The sequence below is a fragment of the Salvia splendens genome, chromosome 10 (assembly GCF_004379255.2).
Source record: "Salvia splendens isolate huo1 chromosome 10, SspV2, whole genome shotgun sequence".
NCBI classification, from domain to species: domain Eukaryota; kingdom Viridiplantae; phylum Streptophyta; class Magnoliopsida; order Lamiales; family Lamiaceae; genus Salvia; species Salvia splendens.
In genome coordinates this window covers 14673267-14685119 of record NC_056041.1, presented here as the reverse complement: position 1 = coordinate 14685119, position 11853 = coordinate 14673267, and the positions used below count along the sequence as shown (strand labels likewise).

Sequence of the window (11853 nt, the reverse complement as noted above, 5' to 3'; positions counted from 1 at the left end):
TTAAATAAAGCTGAATACAAGGTAGAATCTCAGATATGCACAACTTGCCATTAAACTGGCAAGTATACCTCCAAGCAAAATAAAATTACAGATTGTACAACAGAGAGACGACTAACTCGACCACTTACACCACGTTCGTGGCTCTAGGAACGAAACCGGCCCTATGACTTCTACTGATTGGGAGGTGAACGTACACCTCGTGGACGTCTTGTTTGTAAACCTCCCCCCGATCCCTGTCTATGGCGTAGCATACATACACAGTGTCAATAACATTATCCAACACGTGAACGAAGAACCCCAGGACCACCATCAGCAAGATCCACGCAATGAAAGCAATGAAGTATGCATCATCGCCAAGATGCACTGCAGCTTTTAGAAGAACACAAACCTGCGTTCGATCAAACAAACGTGTTCTTAGCACTTTTCGAGATAACAATACGAAAAACAAGATTGGGAATCATGGCATCATCACAAGTTGAAGGCCTAAACCCAATTTGTTAAACCAATACATGATTAAAAAAACCTCCAAAACACCCACAAATACTTAATAAGATGAAATGTTTGCGCATTCTATGGTGTACATCAATGAACAATTCATGACCATGACACATACATATACAATATGGAATCAATTTATTTCCAGTAAGATGTATAGCCTACTAAGTTTTGTTGTGTTTAACGGGTAGGTCCAAACCCAAAATGAGACGCACATCAAGCCTAAACACTAACTCAATATTCTAGTATAGGCATAATTCGCAGAACAAATTTGTGTATAATTGGCTACAAAGCTAATAGTGACGCAAGTGCAGTTTATGGCTGCCGGAAACAAGTACACAAAAATTGTTAAAAAACAGTTTATAGCCGTCAAAAACTTTAAAAAATTACTGAGACACTTGCAAACACAATGAGCTCAAGAACTGAAACACACATAATTACATGTTTCATTCACTTTTGATCCATGTGACTTATGCATTCAATGACACTAGTCGCTATGACAATTGACAGGAGATAGAACTTACCAGTATGGCATAAATTGCTGATAACACGAGGACAATTCCAGAGAGTATTCGAGTGGAAACAGTTTCGACAAACACTGCTGAGAGAAGGTTCCGTTTGAGAAGCTCATAAGTCATCCTCGCAGCACTGCAGTATGCTTCACCAGTTATGGCGGCAAAGTTAATGGTGAATTTGTTCAGAAAATCAACTGCCGACAACAGGGCATTCGCACAACACCGCAGAATAAGATTGACAATCCCAGATGCATCTTCTTGTCTTGCATTATCAACAATGGAACGAACCATTCGGACAATACAGATGAGCAAACCGGAGAAACATATAGTCCCAAAGGAGGGACCAAACGCATTCCTTCAATTTTGAAGAGAGAAGTCAGAAAAAGTCAAAACAAACACTCATAATTTGGAAAGCTCACAATTTGGTTATATAGTAAAATATTTCTACAATCCCTTCCCAAAGGCTAGTAATGTCTTAGAAGTCAGCACTAAAGCACAATATGCACACGCAAAAGTAATTACACGAGCATTAGAAAAGTAGCTCTATGGAGTTTGATCAAATAATCGAATGGTCAAAAAGAGAACGTTCTTTTTCTTTTCATTTTTTCCCCTTTTTTTCCTTTTTTTTGGGGGGTGGTGGCTTGTAAACGTTCTTTTTTTACTGTTTCTCTAGAAATGCTACCATCAATTGAAAAGAACATGGTTTTAATTGGAAACTAATACCAAAGTTTGCTTACAAATATTAATGAATGCGAAAGTACTTTCTGGGGAGCTGTCTCTCAAATATCGGAGATTTACACACACGAAAGGTCTCTTTGTTGCTAACTAGCCTAGCGCATATATTATAGTACTTCATTTTTCTTTAGATCTCTAATTTCAGTATTTCACGCATCAACTAAAACCCAGCCCCACAGAAACAGTAAAGACTTTTTTCAACACCTCAAGCAACACATAGGATAGGATCCTATTTCATTGGGAACCTGATGAGTGGTCCACCTACTCTTCTTGCTTTTACTTATATCGGGAGTTACTTCACGTAGTGCATCAAAATGCAACATTTAGCTCAAGATACTATACCCTTAAACACGTACCAATAGAATTACTAATGCATTCCTAAAGACTATTGCACTATAGTAAGCTCTCTCCCCCTCTCTGTTTCTCTCTCTTGATAACACGAAAGAAGTGAAACTAAAACAAGCTCCAAACAGTTAGGAATCTATTGCAAGAACATAGCAGGGCAATAAACTAATCATGGGAATTAAACACAATAAGCATGCATCTGATTAAACTACACACATTGAGCAGTAAGTAAAGAATTATACACACTGAGAAGAAAGTAAACACCTCAAAGAGCTTCGTATCCCATGCTTTGGCGGAGAGTCATCCTTGGAGAAATACCACTGTGCAATAGTCCCACTGATCACATATACTTGAGCTTCTACCATAATGGTGGCAGACCACAGCATAGTCAAGATTGCCAACGTGTAATAAGCAGGCACCCAGCTATCCTGTTTCCACACACAAACATACTCTCCATGATCTTCCCGCGGAACAATTTCACCATTCGAGCTGGAAAACACCAAAAACAAAACAATCGGCACATAGCACACGAGCAGCCCCAAAGTCAGAGCCGGAAGAGCCCCAAACAACCCCAAATTCTTCAACAAAGCAGTAGACGCCACACCGATAACTCTCACTGTCAGCTCAATTCTATGCCAATTCACCACAAATATCCACACAATCACACCAATTATCAAGAACACAAAAATTAGGACAACAATCCGATAAGCCAAAGGGAAGGCCTCACTGCAGGTGGAGCTCACGGTGCAAGCAACAAACCAGTAAACATTCACGAAAATAGGGACAATGACGAAGAAGGGAAGCGAGGCATAAACTATCTGCTTAGTGTAGTGCTTGAGCAGCAAAAGCACCAAGAACAGAAACGGCACACTCACAATTAGAGTCACTACAAGAGTCCAAATCAAGCTCACCCACGCACTCGAATCAGTAGAATTCACAAAATTCACCAAATCAAACCTGCCTAAATGAGATGAAATATAAATAAAATCAGCTACAAGATTCGAATTCGGGGAAATGGAGCTGTCCCCGACCTCGAAAAGATTGGATTTTGACGAATTTGAAGAAAAGGGCCTAGGGCTACGGACATGGACGGAGACGCAGGAAGAGGAGGCTACGTCGTAGGCAAAATAGGAGATGTCGTGGCGGTGGGGGTTTCGGTTAACGGAGGCGAAGATTCCGAGGGCGAAGGTGGAGAGGAGGAGGAGAGAGAAGAGGATGAGAAAGGGGAGATCTTTGAGGGGGCGAGGGCCGTAATTGTAGGAGATCTGAAGGAATTGGGATTGGTCTTCTTCAGCTTCGGAGATGGAAGCTATGGGTGGTTCAAGAGTGGGATATGGTTTAGAGAGGAGGGGCTTCGTGGCGGCGGAGTCGTGGTGGGGGTCATCGGGGGTGGTGTCCATGGCGGCGACGCGGCGGAGAAGGCGGTGGTGGTGGGATTGGATTAGATTGGATTGTTTGACTTAATAGCTCACCTCTCGTGACATGGGAATTGGGAATCTGCATCTCATAGTTCATCTAATTGAAATTTTACTGCAAAAAATGTAAAATCATTGTAGTAAAATATTTACTGGGGGTAAAATGATTTGTTATTTGATGAATTGTTGCGTTTATATTTATTAAAAATTTAAAATTTTAGTAGTATTTTGTTTGACGCTGTCTTATTCTAGTTCATAATTACGATATGATTGAATAAAATAAAGGTAAAACCATATGTTTCGCAATTCACATGATGAAAATGTGAGATTTTAATCCCACTTACCACCGGTCACAACTCGGAATGGTCACCTACAACTAAAAAAGTGGAGTACATTATAAAAGCATGAAGATAATCGATAAAGGAAGAAATTAACTTCTTATAAGAGATGTTTTTATTACATTAAGCATCCAAATAAACCGCCAATAGGTAAAGACAAATATAACTAGAAACAAAAAGTAAATTTTATTTTCTGCATTTATTCCAATTAGATGATGCAATTAGAGTAGGAGTATAGTTTGGAAGATGGTTGGGCCATGAATTTGGGCCCAATCCAATTTGGTAAGTTAAACCATTGGGGCCGCCACTTGATATAAAACCACCAACCACCACACTAGACTAGAGATTCTGAGACACAAGATACACACAATCCAACCACTCAAAAAATTCAAGGAGGAGAGTTCCCTCTTTGTAATAAACTAATCATATATCCATAGCAGATTCCGATGCAAGTGCACCATAATAAATATGTATCAAAAGGAAGGTTGAATAATACTAATGAAACCAGTCCCAAAACTTAGGAAAAAATATAGCTTATGTTACCGAAATTCTACTTTCCTCTTCCCATTTGCTCTTTGGAATTTCCCCAGAATCCGAAATAATTACCTTCTTCCTCGGCTTCCCGCTGTAGCTTCCCGCACTGCCCTCGATGGCATACACCGTGTCCATCCCGTCAATCACTTTCCCAAACACAACGTGCTCGCCATCCAACCTTCATAATCCAGATATATGTGAACACTTTCTATGCTAAATTTTACATGGTTGTATCAATGAATGGTTACGACGCCTTACCAGTAAGCCTTTACCGTTGTGATGAAAAACTGCGATCCGTTAGAATCAGGCCCTGAATTCACCATGGCCACGATGCCTGCATTAAAACGAGACAAACAAAATGGATGAGTCAGTTTGCAGGACAGTGAGGGCGTATGTTTGAGATGTTAAGCTCTACTAAAAAGATCTTCTTTAGACCTGCGTGAGAATGCTTCAGCTTGAAATTCTCATCACGGAACGTGCCACCATATATAGATTGATTCCCTTTTCCATCCCCAGAGACGATGTCTCCACCTTGAATCATGAACCCTGGTATGATACGGTGAAATGGAGTTCCTTTATAGTGTAGAACTTTACCGTTTTTAGCTTTTCCAATCTCACCTGATTCAAGAAAGAACAATGTTCGTGAAGAAGATTGAAACTTGAAAGGGAGGATCCTCATAATCAAAAGTAAATATAATCTTTATTACCTGTACACAGTGCCCTGAAATTCTCTGCACAAAAAAAATGAACTTCTCAGGAATAAAAATGCTGGAGTCAAAAAAATAAAAGCAGGCAGATAAACATGTAAGAAATTCACAAAGTAAAAAGATCACACTATTACCTACAGTCTTTGGCACGACATCACCATATAAGCCAATTGTAATTCTCCCTGTGGATATTGAGGAGTGAAATATGAAATAAAGTCAAAATAAAGCTACACTCTGAACATACTAACCCTATGTACTATCAGCCGAGCCATCGACTCTTTTGTAAGGATATATATGAGTCTGCATTTCTATAACTTCATATTCCACAACCATTCTGAAGAATCCCGTGATTCAGAGAACTCCATAGTCCATACGTTATATATTATGGAGTTTCAGACTAAACCTTATATAACAGTTCTACCCTTTGGAAAATAGAATGATGGAAAGATGCGCAAATGGAGAGTTTTCTGTGTAATATATATCTGAATAATGGAAGGATCCTATTCATGCTTCCAAATTTCTTGCAATTAAAAGAATTACAATCTCCATAGTCAACTCCTTCTCCTTACTTTTGACATGATTTTGGAAAGAACGAATTTCGGACAGAGTAATAAGAAACAAACCTATGCGCTGCTTATCTATGTCGACATCCATAAACACTCTATGGGTGATTTCATAGAACTCTTCCACCTCTTCTACCCCCTACAAAGAGAATATGTCAGAAGAAGTTAAAACCATTGTCAACAAGGAGCAAGTATTTAATAAAGTGTAAAATTCGATAGGGTTAAATTCAAGAATCAAGAACCAACATTATTTGGTTGTCAATAAGGTTCAAAACATGAGGCACACATTCGCAGCAGAGCTTCCCTTAAACATCAATCCATATCTTAGAAGTCAAAACAATCAGTTAAAGATGCAATGAGACAAAGCATAACATAATAAACATATCAACAGAATCTATCATGAAAACACTCACACTATTCTTTATCAACACTTTGAGACAATTGTCTACAAGGTACAACAACATGAGGCATGCCCCAACATACAATCTCAATATAATCACCCTAAAACATCAATCCATCTCTTAGAAGTCTAAGCATTTCAGTTAAAGGTGCAACAAGACAATGCATAACATAGCAACACAAACTATCATGAAAAACAAAACTCCTTTTTTTTATCAAGATTTAGGAACGACCAATCCTCTTCAACTTTCAACAACACGAGGCATGCCCAAGCGGTCTCAAGAAGCAATGATACAATGCACATTATTTCAACCAAACTATCATAAATCTAGTTACAAATACTACTTAAAACAATCTCAATGTAACTAGAACATAATAAATCGATCAAACACTTCTATAAATAAAATGTTTCCCCACTTACAGGACATATATATAAACATTAGCCAAGAAAGTTAAACCCTTTACCATTTACTCAATGCATCAACAATCAAAATTTACAGCTCTTCCCCAAAATTAATCCATGAATTGACATAAACTAAATTACCCACATGAGATTAGATCGAAGGAACACAAAACAAGCTGAATAAATGATAAATCCCCACAACAAGCAAGAATCTTGAAAACATCCTAAAACCAAGGAGAATTAGTGAGCAAAAAGTCCACCTCTTTAGAGAAGGAATAGGCGAGAAATATCAGAAGTAACGCCGCGAAGAAAATCAAAACATTCTTGGGCTGAAACAACGCTGAGATCCCTCGCCCCATCTCTCAAACGATCATATTTCAACAAGATTTTTCACCATCCCTTTAGAAAACGCCTACAGTTTTTTTGGGATTTTTTTTCTTGAACTGCACGAACACGACTGTAGAGTGGCAGCTTGGAGCGATCGACCGGGGGAGATTGAAGGAAATTGTAGTAGCAGATACAGAATTATTCTTGAGTATACGCGATGTTGATTTTCTTTCACCTAATTTGTTTTTTAACTGTCGGTGCACATAACCTAATACAGATAAGTCAAAAAAAAATCTTGTTATTTTCTGCCTACTGCATACTAGTCATTAATTTAATTCTAACATTCTGAATGTATTTTTCAGATGAGTAACTTTGTGTAATTTTATAACTAAATTTTATAAATTTAAATACTATTATTTTTAATAGAAATTCATAGTTTCAATCCTAAAACCAAATTGATAATAGGAGTAGGGACTCATAGACTTATATAATAATTTTAGTTCTCTTACCGATGTGGAGAGTTGTGGTATACTCCGTACTTATTTTTTTAGTTTCAATCGCCAACAATTTTTAAAATTTTCACGAGTCTAATTAGAGTGAAATTATATGTAGTGTAGCATCCAAAAAACCTACTAGAGCGATATTACCAAAAATCTACTAGAGCGATATTACCCATGAAATTCTTTTATAATTTTTTAGCACAGTTAATAAAATAATCTTACCACGTTGTCATCAATTTGAAATATGAGTGCACTAAATCAACAACATAATACAAATAAAAAAATTGAATATCTTATCATGTGAACAAATATTAAAGTCTATGGTTTTTAAAATTAGTTTTTAAAGTTGCGAAAGGATTAGAATTTGACTATGAATTATTATGTAAATTAACCCTTATTATATTTCAGCTTAATTTAAAAATTTCTAACATTTGGCGTCATGGGGTTGTGTAGTGTCTATACTGATTACTTATGTGTACTTTAAATTTGATCACTAATAAACACACATTTAATTATAGATTAATCACTGTAACACTTGGTCACCACATATAGGCCACGGGCCTTCTATCACAAAAAATGCCTATGGGCCCAATAAATCCAAAGTCTAGGTCTGCTATTGCCTAAAACCCCATGTTATGCTGTCCCAAACCCCATATGTCCATTTTTCTACCTCTATAAATTGCCTCCAAATTTGCTTTTAACATAATGAAAGACTATGCATGGGCAGAGGCCAGAGCCTCACATGAAAAACAGTTAATCATTTGATTTTTACAATATTATATTTAGTACTTATCTAGGATCTTGATGATCTTGGAAAGTAGCATTATTTTGTATTTTAGCCTTTAATTAATCAGATTAATACCACAAAAGTCGTCCAGAAATCCCGAGAAGCTCAACCTTCACTCCAATCTATATAGCAATATTATACTCTATAAAAGAATTGCAAAATCTCAATTTCCTCTTTTGTTTTTTTTCGAGAAACATTGAAAAAGTATTTAATTTGATGATATGATCTTCTCACAATTTAATTGGGAAATATTGGGAAATCACCCTGGTCAAGTTTGATGATATGATTTTCTCACAATTTAATTAAATTATTTTTCATTGATATTAATATAATCACACGTATCTAACGTGTGTAAATATTGCTTGATTTGATTCATAAGATGCAAACATCTATACAATATTAAAATGTTTGTGTTTTAATCAACTAACCAATCTTTTTTCAGCAAATAATTAATCAGCGATTTCATGTGTCAATATCATATTTTGAGTACGAATTGCAACACAAGTAATATCTTACTAATACACTCTATACAATTGCATTTACTCTATTTAAAAACGTAATAAATGCAAACATGTTGCGGAATGCATGAAGAAGAAAGATGAATAAGAATATGCTAAAAATGTATTGAGAGAGGAGTTACTGTCTTTCATTGATGAGAACAATGTTACAAGATCCTTACATATATGCAACATTGCTCTAATCTACTCACTACAAGATTGATTAAAACATGTTTACAACCTTAATCAAAACTAACTCTGCAAAACATCTTTCTTCTTCAATCATTTGATCAACACGTCTCTCCAAGTACAAGGGTGGTCCTCCACCTTAGCTGTCGCTTTTGGCTCATTCACAACTTTAGCTCGTGTGAGGTTGGTGATTGGTTTCTCTCGTGCACCACACGCTGCACTCACACGTTGATCATCAAGGCTCGACAACTTGACATTACACATCGTGGCTGGATCACCTTTGCTATCACTTCCAACACGCCCCCTCAAACCAAGCGAGGCTAAGGATATCACACCCAATCTTTCTCTTAGCTTCACGAAGGGTCGATGGCTCAAGGGTTTAGTAAATATATCTGCTATTTGATCGATAGTTGGCACATGTCTTAATTCAAGTTCTTTACCCAGAACCTTATCACGAACAAAATGCATATCCAGCTCGATGTGCTTAGTTCTTGCATGAAGTACAAGATTCGATGCCAAAGCAATGCCACTCATGTTATCCATCCAAATCACTGGGTTACCTTTCTTTTTGATCTTCAACTCACCAAGCATTGAGGATAGCCAAGTCACATCTGCAGCCACTTGAGCTAAACTTCTATATTCATCATCCGTACTAGATCTAGCTACCACAGTTTGCTTTTTGACACACCATGATACAATATTTCTTCCATGATAAGCACACACCCATGTGGTAGATCTTCTATCATCTATATCAGCTGCCTAATCTGAATCTGAGAAGGCTGAAATCTCACCAGTAGACTTCCTAATCTGAATCCCATAATCTAAGGTTCCTGAGAGATATCTCAAAATTCTCTTCACAGCTCTCCAATGTGTGTCTAATGGTTCTGCCATGTATTGACTCACCTTGTTCACAGAAAAATTGATATATGGTCTAGTAATGGCTGCATACTGCAAGACACCAACAATGCTTCTGTAAAGCTTTGGATCAGACACTGGTTCTCCAGGATGTTTGCTCAGTTCTGAGCTTGAAATCATGGGAGTTGGACACCCTTTAGCACCTGTCATGTTAGCTTTCTTTAGAAGATCTTTGATATAGTTGGACTGACGAAGATGAAGGCCACCATTAGTAGTCTTGACTACTTTAACTCCTAGAAACATACTCAACTCCCCAAGATCTTTTAAAGAAAAGGAAGAGTTTAGCTGAGAGATGACCTTCTGTATTGAGGCATGAGAATTTCTAGTAATAAGGATGTCATCTACATAGATAAGTAGATATATTATCTCATCACCTCAATGCCTAATAAACATGGAAGCATCTGCCTTTGATTGAGAGAAGCCAAGGTTGAGCATAACAGAATGCACAGTGAAGAACCATGCTCTAGAAGCTTGCTTCATCCCATAAATAGCCTTGTTGAGTTTACAGACAATATGAGGTCCACCTTGTTCAAAACCAAGAGGTTGCTTCATGTAGATGTCTTCCTTTAGCTCACCATTCAAAAAGGCATTGTTCCCATCAAGATGTGTTACTGTCCATCCAAGAGATAGTGCTAGACTGAGTATGATTCTGATAGTAGTAGGCTTCACAACGGGGCTGAAAGTCTCATTAAAATCAAAACCAGGTTGTTCAGAAAAGCCTTGAGCAACCAATCTAGCTTTATGTCTAGCAATAGCACCAGATAAATGAAATTTAATCTTGAAAATCCAAGTGCAACCTATAAGATTCTTGCCTGGAGGGAGTGTTGTTAAAATCCAAGTTTTATTTTTAAAAAGTGCAACAAATGCACTCAGCATAGCAGCTTTCCATATGGGAATAAGAAGGGCTTCTATAGCTGACCTAGGCAAAAGTGAAGGTGACACAGTGAGAGTGAAGTTTTTTGGCTTGAAAATTCCAGATTTTGATCTGGTTGTCATGGAATGTGTTGTTTGAGTGGCAGTTGGATCTGGGTCAGTAGCTGAATCGGACTGAGTTGATATAGGTGAATCATGTGGTTGCACATCAGGATCAAGCTGACCTACTGGGTTGGTATCAGGTTCTGAGACAGGAATGGAAGAAGTTGATGAATCAGATATAGAGGGTGCTGTTTGGTCTGGAACAGAAGGTATAAAAATAGGAAGAAAGGATGGGTGATGACATGGTAAGGTTACTGGAGCAGGAATAACTGCATCTAGGGAAGAACCTTGATAGGGAAAAATAGATTCATGAAAAACAACATCTCTAGTAACAATCACTTTTCCATCAGGAATGAGCACTTATACCCTTTGTGAGAGAGGCTATATCCTAGAAAAGTTCATCTAACAGATCTAAATTGAAGTTTATGTTTGTTATAAGGTCTAGTATAGGGAAAACATAAGCATCCAAAGTCTTTCAGAACTGAATAGTCAGGCTTCTTAAGAAAAAGTTTTTCATATGGAGAAGTGTTGTTGATGACCTTGGATGGCATGAGATTTATCAAGTGCACAGCTGTTACAAAGGCATCATCCCAGAATTTTTGAGGAAGAAATGACTGAGCTAACAAGGCCAAACCAGTTTCAACTATATGCCTATGTTTTCTTTCTGCTAGGCCGTTTTGTTGTGGGGTATAAAGACAAGAGACTCTATGAACAATCTCACTCTCTTTTAGGAAATGAACTAAACCTTGAAACTCACATTCCCAGTCAGATTGTAGAATTTTAATATTTGATCCCAAAAGGTTTTCACACATGGCTTTGAACTGCTTGAAAACAGCAGTAACATCATTTTTGTGTTTGAGAAGAAAAATCCAAGTAAATCTAGAAAAATGATCAACAAATGAGACATAATATGAGCATCCATTTCTAGATTTAACAGGAGATGGTCCCCAAAGGTCACTGTGGACAAGCTCAAGAGGTTAATTATGCTGAGAAAAAGACTGAGGATATATCAGTTTATGAGCCTTTGACATACAGCAGGGATAACAAAGTGAGGAAACTTAGGATATATCAGTTTATGAGCCTTTGACATACAGCAGGGATAACAAAGTGAGGAAACTTTCATTGCATGATAAGAAATATTACAGCTGTTAAGAGCAAGTTAAACTATATCTAGAGTAGGATGTCCTAGTCTACTATGCCACAAAGGCAAATCT

At 37.4% G+C, this 11853-nt stretch overlaps 1 protein-coding gene across 3 annotated transcripts; it reads right to left on the bottom strand.

Moving 5' to 3' along the window:
- LOC121751658 (CTL-like protein DDB_G0288717) lies at positions 1-7024 on the bottom strand. Of its 3 annotated transcripts, none has more exons than XM_042146456.1 (10): positions 6710-7024; positions 5708-5786; positions 5219-5266; positions 5085-5108; positions 4813-4923; positions 4636-4711; positions 4450-4555; positions 2355-2518; positions 1020-1365; positions 1-388 (listed from the first exon to the last, which is right to left on the bottom strand). In XM_042146456.1, the coding sequence occupies exons 1-10, from the start codon at positions 6806-6808 to the stop codon at positions 125-127; spliced, it is 1317 nt and encodes a 438-aa protein (XP_042002390.1). In that variant the 5' UTR covers positions 6809-7024; the 3' UTR covers positions 1-124. The 3 variants fall into 3 exon arrangements, with proteins under 3 accessions (XP_042002390.1, XP_042002389.1, XP_042002388.1); XM_042146455.1 differs by having other exon boundaries at positions 4813-4995; positions 6710-7023; XM_042146454.1 differs by lacking the exons at positions 4450-4555; positions 4636-4711; positions 4813-4923; ... (2 more) ...; positions 5708-5786; positions 6710-7024 and having other exon boundaries at positions 2355-4381.
- Positions 7025-11853: the final 4829 nt, after the last annotated feature.